The sequence below is a fragment of the Bufo bufo genome, chromosome 9 (assembly GCF_905171765.1).
Source record: "Bufo bufo chromosome 9, aBufBuf1.1, whole genome shotgun sequence".
NCBI lineage: Eukaryota > Metazoa > Chordata > Amphibia > Anura > Bufonidae > Bufo > Bufo bufo.
Window position 1 is genome coordinate 136527873 of NC_053397.1, and position 21360 is coordinate 136549232.

Below are 21360 nucleotides of genomic sequence, written 5' to 3' on the forward strand. Positions count from 1 at the left end.
TTTATGAAACCCACAGTTGAATGAAACTCTTCTCTGTCTGGGCGCCGGGGCCTAACCAGATGAAAGTGGCCGGTTAAACTAACGGGTGACATGAAGCCATAACCTCTGCCATGCTACCTCTGTCTTCTGTCTGGGTGCTGAGGCCTAAGTCAAATAAAGCGGTCTTCTGCTGTGCTGGGGGATATGAAGCTAATCTCTGACCTCTCTCCTCTGTCTGGGTCCAAAGGCCTAAATCACTGAAAGAGGCCTTCTCCTGTGGTGTGTGATATGATGCCAGAATATGTGCTGTGGGGCCTCTCTCCTCTTCCTGGGTGCAGGGGTCAAATAAACTAAATTGTGGCCTACTCCTGTGGTGGTTGATATGATGCCTGATTCTCTGATGTGGAACCTCTCTCCTCTGTTTGGGTGAAGGGGTCAAAGTAACTAAATGGTGGCTTCTCCTGTGGTGGCTGATATGATGCCAGAATATGTGCTGTGGTGCCTCTCTCCTCTTCCTGGGTGCAGGGGTCAAAGTAACTAAATGGTGGCTTCTCCTGTGGTGGTTGATATGATGCCTGAATATGTGCTGTGGGGCCTCTCTCCTCTTCCTGGGTGCAGGGGTCAAAGTAACTCAATGGTGGCTTCTCCTGTGGTGGTTAGTATGATGCCAGAATATGTGCTGTGGGGCCTCTCTCCTCTTCCTGGGTGCAGGGGTCAAAGTAACTCAATGGTGGCTTCTCCTGTGGTGGCTGATATGATGCCAGAATATGTGCTGTGGTGCCTCTCTCCTCTTCCTGGGTGCGGGGGTCAAAGTAACTCAATGGTGGCTTCTCCTGTGGTGGCTGATATGATGCCAGAATATGTGCTGTGGGGCCTCTCTCCTCTTCCTGGGTGCAGGGGTCAAAGTAACTCAATGGTGGCTTCTCCTGTGCTGATTGATATAAAGCTGATGGTTGTGCCATCAGACATGGTTGCCAGGGTCTGATTCAATGGGGGCCTACTCCTGTGGTGGGTGATCTAAATGCCTGATTCTCTGCTGTGAAACCTCTCTCCTCCGTCTGGGTGTAGGGGTCAAAGTCTTTCAAAGTCGCCTTCTCCTGTGCTGATTGATATGAAGCTGATGGTTGTGCCATCTGACATGGTTGCCGGGGTCCCATTAAATTGGGGCCTACTCCTGTGGTGGTTGATATGATGCCTGATTCTCTGATGTGGAACCTCTCTCCTCTGTTTGGGTGAAGGGGTCAAAGTAACTAAATGGTGGCTTCTCCTGTGGTGGCTGATATGATGCCAGAATATGTGCTGTGGTGCCTCTCTCCTCTTCCTGGGTGCAGGGGTCAAAGTAACTCAATGGTGGCTTCTCCTGTGGTGGCTGATATGATGCCAGAATATGTGCTGTGGTGCCTCTCTCCTCTGTCTGGGTCCAAAGGCCTAAATCACTGAAAGAGGCCTTCTCCTGTGGTGTGTGATATGATGCCTGAATATGTGCTGTGGTGCCTCTCTCCTCTTCCTGGGTGCGGGGGTCAAAGTAACTCAATGGTGGCTTCTCCTGTGGTGGCTGATATGATGCCAGAATATGTGCTGTGGTGCCTCTCTCCTCTTCCTGGGTGCGGGGGTCAAAGTAACTCAATGGTGGCTTCTCCTGTGGTGGCTGATATGATGCCAGAATATGTGCTGTGGGGCCTCTCTCCTCTTCCTGGGTGCAGGGGTCAAAGTAACTCAATGGTGGCTTCTCCTGTGGTGGCTGATATGATGCCAGAATATGTGCTGTGGTGCCTCTCTCCTCTTCCTGGGTGCGGGGGTCAAAGTAACTCAATGGTGGCTTCTCCTGTGGTGGCTGATATGATGCCAGAATATGTGCTGTGGTGCCTCTCTCCTCTTCCTGGGTGCGGGGGTCAAAGTAACTCAATGGTGGCTTCTCCTGTGGTGGCTGATATGATGCCAGAATATGTGCTGTGGTGCCTCTCTCCTCTTCCTGGGTGCAGGGGTCAAAGTAACTAAATGGTGGCTTCTCCTGTGGTGGTTGATATGATGCCTGATTCTCTGCTGTGAAACCTTTCTCCTCCATCTGGGTGTAGGGGTCAAAGTCTTTCAAAGTCGCCTTCTCCTGTGCTGATTGATATAAAGCTGATGGTTGTGCCATCTGACATGGTTGCCAGGGTCTGATTCAATGGGGGCCTACTCCTGTGGTGGGTGATCTAAATGCCTGATTCTCTGCTGTGAAACCTCTCTCCTCCGTCTGGGTGTAGGGGTCAAAGTCTTTCAAAGTCGCCTTCTCCTGTGCTGATTGATATGAAGCTGATGGTTGTGCCATCTGACATGGTTGCCGGGGTCCCATTAAATTGGGGCCTACTCCTGTGGTGGGTGATCTAAATGCCTGATTCTCTGCTTTGAAACCTCTCTCCTCCGTCCGGGTGTAGGGGTCAAAGTCTGTCAAAGTCGCCTTCTCCTGTGCTGATTGATATAAAGCTTATGCTTGTGCCATCTGACATGGTTGCCGGGGTCTGATTCAATGGTGGCCTACTCCTGTGGTGGGTGATCTAAATGCCTGATTCTCTGCTGTGTAACCTCTCTCCTCCGTCTGGGTGTAGGGGTCAAAGTAACTAAATGGTGGCCTACTCCTGTGGTGGGTGATATGATGCCTGGTTCTCTGCTGTGGGACCTCTCTCCTTTGTCTGGGTGCTGTGGTCAAAATAATAGTAAGTGACCTTCTCCATTGGTGGGTGACTTGAAGCCTGATTCTGTGCTATGGGACCTCACTCCAATTAATATTGTTTAATTTTTATTTATTTTATGTTAACTCATAATTTCCCTATCTACATTTGTTTGCAGGGGATTTAACTACATTTTGCTGCCTTTTGCAGCCCTCTAGCCCTTTCCGGGTGTGTTTTACAGCCTTTTTAGTGCCCAAAAGTTCGGGTCCCCATTGACTTCTATGGGGTTCGGGTTCGGGATGAAGTTCGGGTCGAGTTCGGATCCCGAACCCGAACATTTTTCGAAAGTTCGGCCGAACTCGTCGAACCCGAACATCCAGGTGTTCGCTCAACTCTAATCTTGAAGCAAATTGTTTTATAAAATTCAGCGACACAGCCAAATCAAATTTTTAAGAACTTTGCTTATGTCTAACTACTACCCATAAACAGCCTAAGGCTATGTTCACATCTGCGTTCAAGCTCTCCGTTCCTGTAGTCCGTCCGGAAGTAGAAAAAAAAATCTAAAAACGTATCCGTTCAACCTCCCATAGAAACTAATACGTTTGACTCTGTTAGTTGGTAATACGTTCGGAATACGTTTTTTCAGACGGAAAACAAAATCCTGCTTGCAGGATTTTTTTTCTACGTTCAGAAAAGCGGATTCTTGACGGAGCGTCCATTCACGTTCATTGTAGTAAATGAGAAACGGATTGTTAAATTTTTATTTCGCGGACATAACGTTCCTATAGTACGTTTTTTTTGTTTCTGAACATGCGCAGAACAAACAGGAACTTACAAACGAAGACAGGAAAACAAGGGAGTGTCATGTGACAGTAACGTGAGCGCTACTCCTCACCATTTCTGAAGGCTGATGTTCAAGTTGGAGAAAGCCTCAAGAAAAGGGTATGAATTTTGAAGGGTATGTATTTACTTCGATCATCTACTGGGGCATGCTATTTGGCTACTGGGGGCTAATATCTTGAAACTGTGGATGCTATTAGGCACATGGGGGATGTTATTAGTCTTTTGTGAGATGCTATTATGCTACTGGGACATGTTATTTGGCTACTGGGGGGCAAATATTTTGAAACTTTGGATGCTATAAGGCTACTGGGGGATGCTATAAGGCTACTGGGGGATGCTATAAGGCTACTGGGGGATGCTATAAGGCTACCGGGGAATGCTATAAGGCTACTGGGTAATGCTATAAGGCTACTGTGGAAGGCTATTGGAGGATGCTATTACGCAACTGGGGGATGCTATTCGGCTACTGCTGGGGTGCTACTAGGCTACTGGGGGATGCTATAAGGCTACTGGGGAATGCTATAAGGCTACCGGGGGATGCTATAAGGCTACTGGGGGATGCTATAAGGCTACTGGGGGATGCTATAAGGCTACTGGGGAATGCTATAAGGTTACTGGGGAATGCTATAAGGTTACTGGAGAATGCTATAAGGCTACCGTGGGCCGGATGAGAGTCATGAGGATCTAATCTGCCGTCTGATTTTGTGTGGGTCATTCACAATGTAGTCTGGTCTGTTGATGTTGGCAAAAGTCGAATTGCAATAGGGGGTTGATATAATTTTAAGGACCAGAGGAGCAATTTTGTGTTTTGACTAATCCCTGTTTTAACCCTTGTTGCATCTTGTGCCAATGTGTATGTTGAAATATGTCTATAAGCTCTTGTCTATAATGGTTCTGTAACGTTTTCAGATGTCTTCGCCTTCTCCTTCGGTTGGCAGTCGAAGTACTCCATCCTTTCACATGCAGGTAAAAATCTTTAAATAGAAATAAATTATTAATGATCCAAATAATAAATATGTTTGAACCACAATACATATTTATATATTTCAGGGACACTCCGACACTGAATCCTCTGCTGGCGAGGAATTGCGTTTTTCTCCTGAAGCAATGGAGTCAGTAAGTGTGGAATGTTATATTTAGATTTTTTGGTTTCTACACATCCATAATTGGTACAATGGATATAAACTCGAAAGGTACATGATTTGCCAACACCGCAAAAGGATAGATAGGCCAATGTATTGGCAACAAGATTTGAAAGAGTGTATATGGCATTTTGGTTGCTGCAGGGCAGGTAGACGGCAATTTTCAATTAATCCAAAACTGTGTTTGTTTTTCAGACACAGGAGGGTACACATTCCATTGAAAATCCGCGAAGTAGACGTCATAACGACGACGATGTGAGTATCTATACTTAGGTTCTCTAAAGTCTTTTGTGATAATGTGATATTATTTATTAGGACACACACAGGCAAAGTGAAAATCCATCACCTGTTCAAACAAGAACATCCAGGCGTGGTGGTCGCGGACAACGTGGTCGTGGCAGTCGTTGTGGACGTGTAGGCCGTGTGAGTAGGCACATGTGCTGTGATGTGAGCTGTCCACACTGCCCCCAGTATACAGTATCTTATATCACCTATAAGATAACGTGGCCATCATACCCCAAATTTTTTTATTATTAGAACAAATGAGCGTGAGGATTGGAAACATTTGTTTTACCCAAACAAAAATTTTATTGTTGCTTATCCCATAATGGACATACCATGAACAGGGGCTACTCTCTTATTAAATTAAAAGCAATGACCCGCTCGCCAAGTCTATATCTTTATAGCCATTCACACCCAAAGACCAAATACAAGGAAACCAAAAAAATTTTTATATATTTTTTTATTAAAACCAAAGTTGCAGTGGGCAGTGGTGGCACATGCAACATATTCGCTATACAAGTTTTAACAAAAACACTTAAGTGCAGTTGGAATTGCAGGTAGCTTTTTAAGGTAATGATAACATTTGTTTTAAACCAAATAGAGTAGACAGCAAGAATTGGACGAGGAAGATAGGCAATTTCTCCCAATCATAAACTGTGAGCTGCTAATACAGCTAGTAGAAGCAAGGCCAGCTCTATGGGACCAAACAGACCCCAAACACTCGGACCACAACACGACTCGTCGACAATGGCAAGAGGTCTATGCCAATGTGGTTCCCACATGGAACGATTTGAGCCGTCAGGCTCAAAATAATTGTGGTACATTAATTTCATTCCTTTTGTTAAATCATTTGGTTTTAGAAGATTTGATAGTGATGTTTCTAGTTGGAAGAATAGTGAAGTGAGCATAAGTTTTCTGTTCAGAAAACTTGGTTTCAACAACTGATAGAGCCAATTCAGGTACGGGGCAAAATAACAGTTAAATACAATGCAGAATGTTGGACTGCCTGGGGCAACAGTTTTTTATGCAATCCGATGTCAACAGAAAAGAATATATATAGCAGTATATACGGTTATTATAATTGTTCTTTATTTTCTAGCTGAAATCATATCAACACGCTGGAGGTCAATACGCGATAGGTTTATGCGTGACCTCAATCATGAACGAACGGCGCCAAGTGGTTCGGGTCCCTTTCGGAGGAAAACTTACCAATATGCACAACATCTTCAATTTCTTCAACGTTGTTTTCAGCAGCGCACGTGAGTTAAATATCCTAAAGAGAAGCAAAAAAAAATATTATGAATATAGAAATTATACCTTTTATTTCCCTATCTATTTTAGGACTCATTCAAGCACACTCCCTCCTGAAGCAGAAGCTCTTGAACATGAGGAATCAACAATTGTCTGGACGATCTACCGATCAAACTTCGTTACCATCTCAGTCACAGGATTCTGCTCTGGAGTTGCGCGGCCGCTAAACTGAGACATGTGCTCAGATTGAAGATACTCGACAGTTCATTTCTTCTGCCTTTGACAGAGTTTTAAGTAGGCCGAGGCCACTTCGAAGACCACATAGAGTCTTTGAGGATCTTGCACTGATCTTCCGAGATTGTTTATTAAAAATAGAGGAGGAGCAAACTCGGTATAAGAAAGAGTTAACTTCCATGATCAATCATGTCGAGGTAGTTTGTCGTCCAGAACCCCTTAACCATAATCAGCAGTTTCTCTTAACGTTAAGTCATTGGATGGACAACATGACACCAGAGCAGAATTGTGATTGTCGAGTGACATTGATCAAAACTGTTTGGAATATTAAACACCCACCACCCTCTCAATTTGTTCCTCTGGCCCAGTCGTATCCCCCAGCCACCTCCTACCCAACATCCATGACTTCCCCACCTGCTCACTCATACTCTGAGCCACATATCGCTCCCCAGTCACAAAACTTTCAACAGTCACAAAACTTTCAACAGTCACAAAACTTACCCCTATCCCAAAACTTTCAACAATCACAAAACTTTAGCCAGTCCCAAAACTTTCCCCCATCCAACACTTTACCTCCGTACCACAACTTCCCACAGGCCCAAAACGTAGGCACTGCACAAAACTTTCCAGCTTTACAGAACTTTCCATCAACATCCCACAACTTTATTCCATCCCAAAGCCATCCACCGTCCCAAAGACAACCTACGTCCCACCAATTCCCAACGTCTCACACATTTCCACCATCTCAAAGCCATAGCACATCCCTCAGGTATCAACCTGCATCAACCTTTCAAGAGACTTTAAGCCAATCTCAATCACAGCTACCTTCCTATGTCTCTGCACAAACACCTTTCCAATCCAAAAGCACTGGAAGTTCCCAAACACATCTACAGACACCAAGTCCAGATGTGATTTCTATGTCAGCTCCAAATAAAATCTCCATAAACTAAGGTGTTTCCACCTCCGTTTTTCCCACTCCCACCACTTTTAATACCCCTTTCTCAAACAAATCTGTTCCATACCAATCTGGTACTGATTCATATTCCCTTCATACTCCACAACATCAACAACAGGGTGAATATGTCAGACCGCAACATTCGTTCATGCAATCACTCCTAGACCAAAGTGCAGAAGATGATGGGTCCCCAACTGCAGCCCCAGGAAAGGCTCCATTCACTCAACCACCACCCTAGTTAACAAAATATATATTATGTTTTCTTGAAGTTTATAAATAAGTACCTCACAAGGTTTATATTGACCACTGTGTCAATTTTTGCACTTTAATGATGTTGAACTTGAAAAATTTTCTATGTTTTATACTTTTATATTATTAGATTAATTTTAAGGATGTTTCAGATATGTGTGTAATTATTGTGCACTTATCAGCTTTCAGAAGCCCATACAAGCTGCTAAATATAGGCAGGTGGTTTGATTTCCTCGTTCGGACATTTAGATTTTCAAGAACTAACATGATAATCATAGCAGATTGGACCCTGAAAAGAGTAATTGGCCTTATTATTCATGATTACTTTATCTCCAGGCCAAGGTGCTGATGACTGACAGTTTTCCAGCTAGTCTTTTTTCCTTATATTAAGGAGAAAAATGCCATTCATCAGCACATGGGTCAGAGACACAGAGATTAGCTACCATGACTAGACTCAGGTTGGTTCAACTCTTTTACGGTAATGGACTGCAATGATTATGATGATAGTTCTTGTTTACCACTTGTGAGTGAGTGACACAGTACATAAATCCATATACTGTCACTTATTCAGCACCTTGCGTGGTCTGCACAAAGCTGATTACTTTTTCAGTCTTCCACCTGTTGTTGTTCCATTGCTATTGTCTCGCTATCGTGATCCTCCATTGTACACTTTCTTGAAAACTATGCAAATACAAGAATAGAAATGGCATATGTCATTACTATTTTCTTTAAAATAATGTCTCATGCACAAGACTGAACACACTCAGAGACATGAGGTTTGTAAAGAAAAAATTGTACCTGCTGATGTAATTTAAAGGGGTACTGGAGGACACACCATCAGTGATTACACTGATTCTTTGCATGTTGTGCCACCCACATGGCTGTAGTCTAGCACTTTTTACATCATATTGATGATGCACAGTAGCCCTGTGTTTGGTAAGACATGCATAGCAGCATTGAAATAACTGATAATGTGCACTTCCATTTGCATGTTCCATGTCACCATATAACTTCTGGCCCGCTCAAGGAAGACATGTCTCGCAGTGCATACTGTAGTGTGATGATTCTGAACTTGGTATGATGATGCTATCTCATAGCATGTGCAATCGTGAAAATGGTGCACACTTGCATCAGGTAAAAAGGAGGATCACAGTCACAGATAGAACAACCTTTTCACAATGGACATTTTGTTATTCCTACATGTACGGTAGAGCTTATCTTATCCTTTTCTAATGTGAATTCTACTTCCATTGTTAGAGCTACGTGCTTTTATGGAAGTTTATTTGTAAACTTATGCAAATGATTATTAAAAGATAAAAATATATTTAAAAAAAAGTATTTATCTAAATAAATACTTTTATTATTTCAAATATACTTTGTCAGTGGTTTTAATACAGTCAAGACTCAAAACGACAAACAAGGGATATGGAGATGGTTGGAGAGGCATAGCTTACCTTTTGCTGAATTAAAAGGCAATAAATGTAGGTACACAGATGCATCATGGTTAACTCAACAATAAACAACAATATATTAAGAATAAACAATAAAATAAACTATTATGTACATAACAAATTACAACTTTCAACTGTACATATTTAATAAACAAACAGTAACAAACAATAGAGAATATTTTTTTTTTTGGAAGAACATCGCAGGAATATATAAGTTCAAATATGTTCATCCTGCCAAAGCACAGATCCAGCTGAAGAAATGAAATATTCTGCAAATTGATCGCGCATGCGACTCACAGCAACTGTTGATCTTGGGCCAGTTTCTATGTGATCTCCTGGTGGATTTAATGACAGTGGCTCCGTAGGCAAAGGCTCTTTGGTCAGTACATAATTGTGCAACACAACACATGCTTTTATGACATCATCCACAGTATCTGTTTTCAATTGTATTGTACGAGTAAATATTTGCCATTTTGCAGTCAATATGCCAAAAGCACACTCGACCATTCTTCTTGCGCGAGTCAGTCTGTAATTGAGCACTCTTTTGCGATAGTCTAGACCACGGCTGGCATATGGCTTCAGTAAATTTCCACACATTTGGAAAGCTTCATCTCCGACTAGAACAAATGGAAGAGCAGGGTTTGTAGTACCTAGTAAAGGCCTGGGCTCTGGTATACCAAAGTTTCTGGAGTACAGCCTTCTTCCCATATTAGAATTTTTAAAAACACGTGAGTTATTTGTTCGTCCAAAAGCTCCAATATCAACAGCCACAAATTTGTAATTTGCATCAACAATTGCCATTAGGATCACAGAAAAATACTTTTTATAGTTAAAAAATGAGGATCCACTATGTGGGGGCTTCAAGACCCTCACATGCTTCCCATCCACTGCACCAATACAATTGGGAAACTGTGTCACCTCATAAAACTTGTCGGCTATGCTGATCCACTGTTGGCAAGTAGGATGGGGAAGAAATTCTTCACACAGAAGATTCCAAATTGCCCGGCAGGTATCTTTAACAATGTAAGATATTGTAGATTTTCCTAGTCGAAATTGAAAATGAAGACTGGAAAAACTTTCACCACTAGCCAGAAACCTACCAAAAAAATAAATAAAATTTAACATAATTGTTACACAAATACTATTCGCAAGAAAAAAACTGCAGCAAAACAACTTTTCGGATTGTCCCACAAGCATTAATTCAAGATCCTTCACAGCAAACAGATCAACATTACCTAGCGGTTGAACGGAAAATGGTATAAAATTTGGATGAATTTACATATTTTAAGTAACTACTATATATAAAAAGTTGTCTCTTGAGATTAATCACATACTCACAATAATAATCAAAACAAAAAGGCTCTGAAACACAGTAGAAGCAATAATGGAAAGCTGTACCATACATACCGCAGAGTGACCATGAGTCGTTCTTCTGGAGTTACACTTCGACAAAATTTCGTATCCTTCCGTCTCAATCGGCGATGTAAACGTTGGGAAAGGTCATCAAAGCTTGCGACACTTACACGGAGATATTCTGCAAATTTGACAGGGTGTTTTCTGAGTTCTTGATAAAGGGTCGAATAAACACCTCGTGTCATTCGGCATGATGTAATGGGATGCACCCCATATCGCCGTCTCCTTTTCATGGATGACATTCGCATCTTTCGAAGTCTCCATATTATATAGTCCACAGAAAAAAGGACATGAGCGGGCAGCATTGTTCCTCTTCCAGCAATTGGATGTCATAATATAGCACCATTTTTATATAGCATGCAGATAGGGGAGGGACAACTGAAAAAAAATGAAAAAAAGGGAAAACGGATCCGTTACCTGAGTAACTAAACGGATTAAACGGACATTTAACTGACATTTTTAATCCGTTTATTAACGTATCCGTTAGATGGTATCCGTTTAAAAACATAGCAAAATATGTCTGTTACGTTCCGTTATGAATGAATCCGTTTCAATTTTGAAACGGACGCAAGTCATAACGGAAAGCTGAACGGAGGACTAAACGCTGATGTGAACAAGCCCTTATATGTTACATTCTATACTGCTCCTGCTGCTGCCACTATTGCGGCCATATGCCACTGTATCGATACCCTACCCTTTCCACATTCACATTGCACTGCTGCTACTCCCAATTAACAGGGAAAAAATTTTTAGGCTTGTTCATGAGCCACTTTTTCTTCTGACGATCAACACTTTTGCGTGTCGTTCAGGTAGGCATTCCAACCCTGTCAAGGCATAAATTTTTAGATGCTTGGTCCCTCTCAAGCCACTTTTCTTTTTTTTTTGCCCATAACACCATGTGTGTTTAAACATCATCTGGGCCTGATAAGGGACAATTTAGGTAGCTTTGGAATATGAAAAAGCATGAGACATGTGTCGGTAGGGTGTGTTTTTAAACATGCTGGATGTTAACGCCGTCAAATGTGCGTTTACCTATAGCTATGTATGTCAGTGTCACTTAGACATCATTTACTATTGTGGATGTGAACCCATAGATTTGAATGAGTCCACAATCAGCAAGATAGGGAGCGGTGCGGAGTGGAGGCATGGATCAGAAGCCCACAAAAGTACTGTGAAGCACTTCCATGGAATTTCGATCCGTGCCTCCACACCATAAAAAATAGAATATTTTCTATTTTTTTGCAGTGCAGAACGTATCTGTATTTGCAAACGGCATGCACATTGGGATGTTACCCTTGCATTGCTGACCGCTATAAACACAAACTGTAGATGCTTGAGTTTTGTTGTTTTTTCCAAAAGGCTGGCTGCTGAAATAAAAATTCTGCAGGCACTGCAGGATTTAGATGATTGCAGTGCATTCCATAAAGCTTTCTACTTGACAGAAGCTGCCCTCTGTATGAAACACACACATAACTGACCCTTACTTTTTTATATAACTAAATATATCCCTAAACTATTCCTACAACACCCTAAGATGTCTTGCAGTCACATCCAACACACATGCTCTCACAAGGCAGAATAAGCTCAGAATGGCGTGTGTGCTTCTAAGCTAGCCCAGAGACCCCAGGACCTGCCAAATTATTTTCCCTTGAGTAGCTCACAGGCTATCAGCCTGTGAGCCAATAAGGGCAAGACCCATCCCTCCCAGGGTCATACGAACCTCCTTCTTCATCCTCCCTGCCCTGTTAGCCTCCAATTTTCTCAGTAAAATTGCAGGCACTTTGAGCCATTCGTTCAAAGCAAATTGCCAAACTTCAAATTCGTTTGGCAGCAGAATTTTTATGAAATGTCATGTCAAAATTTTATACAGCCAAATAAAGTTTGCAAGAAGAAAGTTTCAAAAATAGTGATATATTTTTAAAAGGAATTAACAAGTACAATCTAACACATAATGTAAAGTAAGGTTTACTATATTAACAGAAACATTGGTCCAGGTTATACACTGCTCAAAAAAATAAAGGGAACACCAAAATGCCACATCCTACATCTCAATCAATTAAATATTCATTAAATCCAATTGTTGAGAACAATAAGACATAGCAATGATCAATATAAATCAAAATTAATATACTATGGAGGTCTAGATTTGGAATGATATTCAAAATCAAAGTGGAAAATCACATTTCAGGCTGATCCAACTTCAGTGGAAATGCCTGAAGACAAGGAAATGAGGCTCAGTAGAGTGTGTTGCCTCCATGTGCCTGTATGACCTCCCTACAACACCTGGGCATGCTTCTGATGAGGCGGCGGATGTTTTCCTGAGGGATCTCTTCCCAGACCACGATTAAAACATCAGTCAACTCCTGGAAAGTCTGTGGTGCAACATGGCATTGGTGGATGGAACGAGACATGATGTCCCAGATGTGCTCGATTGGATTCAGGTCTGGAGAATGGGCAGGCCAGTCCATAGAATCAATGCCTTCATCATGCAGGAACTGCTGACACACATCAGCCACATGAGGCCCACCATAGCATTGTCATGCATCAGAAGAAACCCAAGGCCCACTGCACCTGCATATGGTCTCACAATGGGTCTGAGGATCTCATCCTGGTGCCTAATGGCAGTCAGGATACCTCTGGCTAGCACATAGAGGGCTGTGCGGCTCTCCAAAGAAATGCCTCCCACACCATTACTGACCCACTGCCAAACCGGTAATGCTGGAGGATGCTGCAGGCAGCAATACGTTCCTCACGGCGTTTCCAGACTCTATCAAGTCTGTCACATGTGCTCATTGTGAACCTGCTTGCTCTCATCCGTGAAGAGCACGGGGCGCCAATGTCGAATGCCAATCTTGGTGTTCTCTGGCAAATGCCAATCACTTTGCACAATGTTGGGCTGTAAGGACAACACTAACTTGTGGACGTCGAGCCCTCATACCACCCTTATGGAGTCTGTTTCTGACAGTTTGAGCCAAACAAAAAATGGATGGTAGGACAGCACCACTTACTTGGATACACTCAAGAGACTTTGCGGCGGTGCTCGTGGCGTCAGGTCTCGGCCTCAGAGACCCCCAAAATACCAGTAAAGATGAAGAAGGTCACGGCACTCCAAAAGCTTGTTCAATGTTCTTTAATACACCAAAAATTCAGCAGCAACGTTTTGACAATAGTCTTTATCAAGCTACATACGTATGTAGCTTGATAAAGATTATTGTCGAAACGTTGCTGCTGAATTTTTGGTGTATTAAAGAACATTGAACAAGCTTTTGGAGTGCCGTGACCTTCTTCATCTTTACTGACAGTTTGAGCCGACACATGGATATTAGTGGCCTGCTGGAGGTCATTTTGCAGGGCTTTGGCACTGCTTCTTCTGTTCCTCCTTCTGTTCCTCCTTGCACAAAGGAGGAGGTAGCAGTCCTGCTGCTGGGTTGCTGCCCTCCTATGTCCCCCTCCACATCTCCTGGTGTACTGGCCTGTCTCCAGGTATCTTCTCCATGCTCTGGATACTGTGCTGACAGACACAGCTAACTTTCTTGCCACAGCTTACATTGATATGCCATCCTGGATAAGCTGGGCTACCTGAGTAACTTCTGTGGGTTGTAGACACCGTCTCATGCTACCTCTAGGGGTGAGAGCAATGACAAAATGCAAAACTGACCAAAACAACAGCCAAAAAGGATGAGAACAGAGAAATGGTCTGTGGTCACCACCTGCAGAATCACTCCTATATAGGGATTGTCTTACTGATTGCATATCATTTCTACCTGTTTTCTGTTCAATTTGCACAACAGCAGGAGAAATTGATTCACAATCAGTGTTGCTTCATAACTGGACAGGTTGATTACACAGAAGTGTGATGAACTCAGAGTTACATTGTGTTGTTTAAGTGTTCCCCTTATTTTTTGAGCAGTTGTACATCTTACCTATGCTGTTTCGTGGAGATATTCTTGGTATAACCTCTGTTATTTGAACCTGTATGCTGCCTCTGTGCCCATCATTTAAGAGGTCAATCGGGGCTGGCTGTTTCAGTAGGTCTGTCAGAGTCCTGAAAGCAGAAAATGCAAAGAAATAAGTACTACTCCAAAAATACTTTTAAAATGTACATCTGAATTAGAGATGAGCGAATTTCTAAAAAATTCAATTCGGACGGTTTTCCGAATTTACCAAAAAGATTATATTCGATACGAATTTATTCATGATGAATCAAATAAAAAAACTGATATTTCTTGGCTACTGAGAGCCTGCATAATAGTGTAAAACACTGTGCATTGCATAAACATGCATAGGGAGTCCTCTGAGCTAGTGAAACAGTACTGTGAGTCAGTATGACATGCAGATAACAGGCGTCACTCTTAGAATCACTTCATACTTCATTCATTTGGTCAGTTATGGGGCCAAAACTGACCAAATAACTCAAGTGTGAACTCAGCCTTACAGGTCAATGTTAGCTTCAGGTATACAGAACCGTGCAGTGGCCCAAGATTGTACTGTAGAGTAAAGGGTGCACTCCAATTTTGATTCCAGAGGGGAAACAAACCAGGCTGGTGCAGTGAGCTGCATTTATAGTTATATAAGGAGATATATAACGCGAGTTTGACCGCGACGCGTGGTTGATTAAGTGTGGTTGCGTAAGTGTGTGACTTAAGGTTAAGTGAGGGAGTATCTGAGAGCTAAATTATTTGTGGACATTGATGAGTGGCTGTGTTTGACTGTATTTTGTGCTGTGATAACACTTTTTTTTTTCCCTTCTCCAGGGGTTGCACAGGTGAGCAATTAGGGTGTGGCTGTTTAATTAGGGTGTGACTGTCTAATTAGGAGACTATAAAAACTCAGCAGTGAGAGCAGCACAGCCTTTTTGATTCCAGAGGGGAAACAAACCAGGCTGGTGCAGTGAGCTGCATTTATAGTTATATAAGGAGATATATAACGCGAGTTTGACCGCGACGCGTGGTTGATTAAGTGTGGTTGCGTAAGTGTGTGATTTAAGATTAAGTGACTTTAGATTCAGGGACTTCAGTGGGGGACTGCAATTAGCCTGTATCTTATTACTACATTGTATTGTATTTCTTGCTTTTGTGGTGTAATCCCCATTTAGTATGTGTTGCACAATTGACAACGCAGTCCAGTGCACATCTTGCATGATGTATGCAGTCCTGGAACAGCCGTTCGAGGGTGTATATCTTTGTTCAAGATGTGAGCAAATTACCCGTTTGGAATCGCTAATCGAGTCTCTAAATGGGCAAGTTGCAACACTGAGAGGCATTGACAATTTGCAAAAAAGTTTGCTTCTCACCGAGCAAGCACTCTTTGGGGTAGATGAGGGGGAGGGTGACAGAGAGGAGACTGAGGAAAGTGAGGTAGCTAGCTGGGTAACAGTTAGAAAGCGGGGTAGAGGGAAGAGTTCCAGGGAGGCTAGCCCTGATCTGACACACCCCAACAAGTTTGCACGTTTGGCAGATGAGGGGGATATCAGTCCAGGGACAGCACTGCCGCAGCCGGAGACTTCCTCTGCCAGTCAGGGGAATGTCAGCTCCGGTAAGCAGGGGACCAGGAGAGCAGGGCAGGCCAGACAGGTGCTGGTAGTGGGAGACTCAATTATTAGGGGAACAGATAGGGAAATCTGTCACAAAGACCGTGATCGCTGAACAGTGTGCTGTCTTCCTGGTGCTAGAGTTCGACATATCGCGGATCGGGTTGACAGATTACTGGGAGGGGCTGGAGAAGATCCAGTGGTCATGGTCCATATCAGAACCAATGACAAAGTTAGGGGTAGGTGGAGAGTCCTTAAAAATGATTTCAGGGATTTAGGTCAAAAGCTTAGGGCAAGGACCTCAAAGGTAGTATTTTCCGAAATACTACCTGTACCACGGGCCACACAAGAAAGGCAGCGGGAGATTAGGGAAATTAATAAGTGGCTGAAGAACTGGTGTAGGATGGAGGGGTTTGGGTTCCTGGAGAACTGGGCCGACTTCTCTGTCGGCTACAGGCTCTATCGTAGGGACGGGCTGCACCTCAATGGGGAAGGGGCAGCTGTGTTGGGGAAGAAGATGGCTAGAAGGTTGGAGGAGTGTTTAAACTAGGGACTGGGGGGGAGGGTAATTACACTATAGAAGGGGAAGATAGTGCAGATAGAGACCGGGGGCAAGGTAGTGGGACTGGGGGAGGAATGGAAGGAGGGACTAGAACAGTTCAGAAGGAAAGGTGTAGGGTAAAAAATATACATAAACCTCTCAAATGTATGTATACTAATGCCAGAAGCCTGACTAATAAAACTGGTGAACTGGAATTAGTGATGTGTGAGGAGGACTATGACATAGTGGGAATAACTGAGACATGGCTGGATGATAGCTATGACTGGGCAGTTAATGTACAAGGTTACAGTCTGTTTAGAAAGGATCGTCAAAACCGGAGAGGTGGAGGGGTCTGCCTTTATGTAAAGTCTTGTCTAAAGCCCACACTCCGTGAAGATAAAAGTGAGGGACATGAACATGTGGAGTCACTGTGGGTAGAGATACATGGAGCTAAAAACAACAATAAATTACTAATAGGAGTCTACTATAAACCACCTAATATACCAGAGTCCACAGAAAATCTACTACTAAACGAGATAGACAAGGCGGCAAATCATAATGAGGTGGTTATTATGGGGGACTTCAACTACCCAGATATAGACTGGGAAACTGAAACTTGTATATCTCATAAAGGAAACAGATTCTTGGCAATAACCAAAGACAATTATCTCTCCTAACTGGTTCAGGACCCGACTAGAGGGACGGCCATACTGGACTTAATATTGACCAATAGACCTGACAGAACAACAGACGTGCAGGTTGGGGGACACCTGGGAAATAGTGACCATAAAGTAATAACCTTCCAATTATCATTCAAAAGAGCGTTTCTACAGGGAGGAACAAATATACCAAACTTCAAAAAAGCTAAATTTAGCCAACTAAGAGAGGCCATAGGCCTAACTAACTGGGACAAAGTCCTCAAAAATAAAAATACAGCCAAAAAATGGGATATCTTTAAAAACATCCTAAAATCTCATTGTGAGAGGTACATACCATATGGGAATAAAAGGTTAAGGAACAAAAAGAAACCAATGTGGATAAACAGAACTGTAAAGAAAGCAATAAATGACAAAAAGAAAGCATATAAAACACTAAAACAGGAGGGTAGCACGGAAGCACTGAAAAACTATAAGGAAAAAAACAGAACATGTAAAAAACAAATAAAAGTGGCCAAACTAGAGACCGAGAGATTAATTGCCAAAGAGAGTAAAACTAACCCTAAAATGTTCTTCAATTATATAAATGTTAAAAAGTATAAATCTGAAGGTGTCGGCCCTTTAAAGAGTAATGAGGGGGGAGTCGCAGAGAGCGACGAGGAGAAAGCAAAGCTGTTAAATATTTTTTTCTCAAATGTATTCACTGAGGAAAATAAACTGTCAGATGAAATGCTGAATGTTGAAATAAATTCAGACAACCCAGGAAGAAGTACAACAGCGACTTAAAAAGATCAAAATAGACAAATCGCCAGGACCGGATGGCATACACCCCCGTATCCTAAGGGAATTAAGTAATGTCATAGCCAGACCCTTATTTCTGATATTTGCGGACTCTTTACTGACAGGGAATGTCCCACAGGATTGGCGCATGGCAAATGTGGTGCCAATATTCAAAAAGGGTCCAAAAACAGAGCCTGGAAACTATAGGCCGGTAAGTTTAACATCTGTTGTGGGTAAACTGTTTGAAGGTTTTCTGAGAGATGCTATGTTAGAGCATCTTAACGGAAATAAGCAAATAACGCCATATCAGCATGGCTTCGTGAGGGATCGGTCATGTCAAACTAATTTAATCAGTTTCTATGAGAAGGTAAGTTCTAGACTTGACAGCGGCGAATCAATGGATGTCGTGTATCTGGACTTCTCCAAAGCATTTGACACTGTACCTCATAAAAGGTTAGTATATAAAATGAGAATGCTCGGACTCGGAGAAAACGTCTGTAAGTGGGTAAGTAACTGGCTCAATGATAGAAAACAGAGGGTGGTTATTAACGGTACATACTCAGATTGGGTCACTGTCACTAGTGGAGTACCTCAGGGGTCAGTATTGGGCCCTATTCTCTTCAATATATTTATTAATGATCTTGTAGAAGGCTTGCATAGTAAAATATCAATTTTCGCAGATGACACTAAACTGTGTAAAGTAATTAACACTGAAGAGGACAGTATACTACTACAGAGGGATCTGGATAGATTGGAGGCTTGGGCAGATAAGTGGCAGATGAGGTTTAACACTGACAAATGTAAAGTTATGCACATGGGAAGGAATAATGCAAGTCACCCATACATACTAAATGGTAAAACACTCGGTAACACTGACATGGAAAAGGATCTAGGAATTTTAATAAACAGCAAACTAAGCTGCAAAAAACAGTGTCAGGCAGCTGCTGCCAAGGCCAATAAGATAATGGGTTGCATCAAAAGGGGCATAGATGCCCGTGATGAGAACATATTCCTACTACTTTACAAATCACTGGTCAGACCACACATGGAGTACTGTGTACAGTTCTGGGCTCCTGTGAACAAGGCGGACATAGCAGAGCTGGAGAGGGTCCAGAGGAGGGCAACTAAAGTAATAACTGGAATGGGGCAACTACAGTACCCTGAAAGATTATCAAAATTAGGGTTATTCACGTTAGAAAAAAGACGACTGAGGGGAGATCTAATTACTATGTATAAATATATCAGGGGGCAGTACAGAGATCTATCCCATCATCTATTTATCCCCAGGACTGTGACTGTGACGAGGGGACATCCTCTGCGTTTGGAGGAAAGAAGGTTTGTACACAAACATAGAAAAGGGTTCTTTACGGTAAGAGCAGTGAGACTATGGAACTCTCTGCCTGAGGAGGTGGTGATGGTGAGTACAATAAAGGAATTCAAGAGGGGCCTGGATGTATTTCTGGAGTGTAATAATATTACAGGCTATAGCTACTAGAGAGGGGTCGTTGATCCAGGGAGTTAGTCTGATTGCCTGATTGGAGTCGGGAAGGAATTTTTTATTCCCCTAAAGTGAGGAAAATTGGCTTCTACCTCACAGGGTTTTTTTTGCCTTCCTCTGGATCAACTTGCAGGATGACAGGCCGAACTGGATGGACAAATGTCTTTTTTCGGCCTTATGTACTATGTTACTATGTTACTATGTTACTATTACACCGTCTGAGTCCACATAGATTTCTACAGAACCTGTTCTGTTACACGCTGAGACAGAGTCCCCCTGACAGAGTGGAGACAGTGTCAGGAGTACGTTTGTGTTGACGTCACTGTTTCTTTTTGCCCTTCTTCTCATCCCTCATAAGAACAACCCCAAATAAACGGATCCTGCCTTTTGAGCATCCCCCTTCACAAGGTCAGAGTTTGCTCAGTAATCCATTAGTATTGCTAGGGCCAAAAACAAACAGGAGTGCATCCAAAACAGAGATGACACGTGAATTGAATATTTGCATGTGTGTATTTTGTACCCACTCCTACTGTTGGCTTCCTAATTATGATCCAATCCTGATGCAAAATAGGGACCATGTGATACAGGTCTGACGGCTGCTCCAAAGCCAGGATCCGTTGTGTTTCTCATTTTTCCGTCCTTCTGACAGATCATAAAAAAGGTAAAATAAATGGTGATCTCAACAAGGCAAAACAAGGACAATAGCGGCCCAGTGACAGAGTTTATGAGGTGGCAACAGCATGGGGAGTCAACACAGTGGCGCAGTGACAGTGTGGCAAGGTGGCAACAGCATAAGGAGTACACAGTCTCCCAGTCACAGAGCGGTGAGGTGGCAATAGCATGAGGAGTCAACACAGTGGCCCAGTCAAAGAGAGGTGAGGTGGCAACAGCATTAGGAGTCAACACAGTGGCCCAGTCACAGAGTGGTGATGGTGGCAACAGCATGAGGAGTCAACACAGTGGCCCAGTGACAGAGTTGTGAGGTGGCAACACAGTGGCACAGTCACAGAGTGGTGAGGTGGGGGGCAAAAGCAGTGGCAGTAACAGCAAAAGATGGTGGGTGGCAGTAGGAGTACATGGCAGCAGATATTTGGAATCAGGCGGGTATCAACATCCAAATAGTGGCTGAAGCAGGTGGCCAGAAGATATGCGTCTCTTTTCACAAAGTTTGGGTGTGGCACCCCGAATGATCTAGTCTGATGCATCTGGCACTGACGTGTAGAAATCCAGGCTGATCCACACCTGATTCATTGTCGCAAAGGTCAGTCTCTCCACATATTGCGTGGAAAGGCGAGATCTCATTGGGGTAACTATGCCCCCAGACGCACTAAACACTCACTCTGATGTCACACTACTGGCAGGAAAGCTTGTCCAGTGCAAGCCAGTTGTGGACACAAATCAAGTTTGGCTTCCAGTAGTCCAGGGGATCTTCCATGTGGGATGGCAGAGTGCAGTCCAAGTATGCCGCCACCTGCTGGTTCAGGTTCTGCTCCATGTCTTGCTGCTGGTGGGTACTTCACTAGGCGGGTGAAGAAAAGTGCTCCAGAGAGATTTTAGACTTAAGTTGCTGCTGATGGAGCTGGTACTGCTCCTGCCCCCCCTTCCAGCAGCCATGGCAGTGGAACGTGAGTGCAGAGGGCCCCACTGGTCAGACCTTTGTGAGGATGGCGCACATAGGCAGCGGCCAACTGTCTACATAGGATGTCTTGATAGTAGTTCCGTTTATCTTCCCTCTCAGTGTGTGTATAAAAGGCCCCCACTTTGGAATGTTAGCGAGGGTCTAACATGGTGGAGAGCCAGTAGTCATCCCTCTGATGAATTGTGACATTTTGGCTGTCACTACGCAAGAAACCAAGCATGCATCATGCAATTAGTGCAAGGGACTCGGAGGGGCTCCCTGCCTCC

General features: G+C 43.2%; 1 protein-coding gene across 1 annotated transcript in view; it reads right to left on the bottom strand.

Annotated features, from left to right (window-relative positions):
- LOC120978625 (protein shisa-9-like) overlaps positions 1–21360 on the bottom strand; it is a 1109246-nt gene that overhangs the window by 534162 nt on the left and 553724 nt on the right. Inside the window, exon 2 of the mRNA XM_040406879.1 lies at positions 14374–14495. Within this exon, the coding sequence (XP_040262813.1) occupies positions 14374–14495 (122 nt within the window). The remainder of the gene's footprint in view (positions 1–14373; positions 14496–21360) is intronic.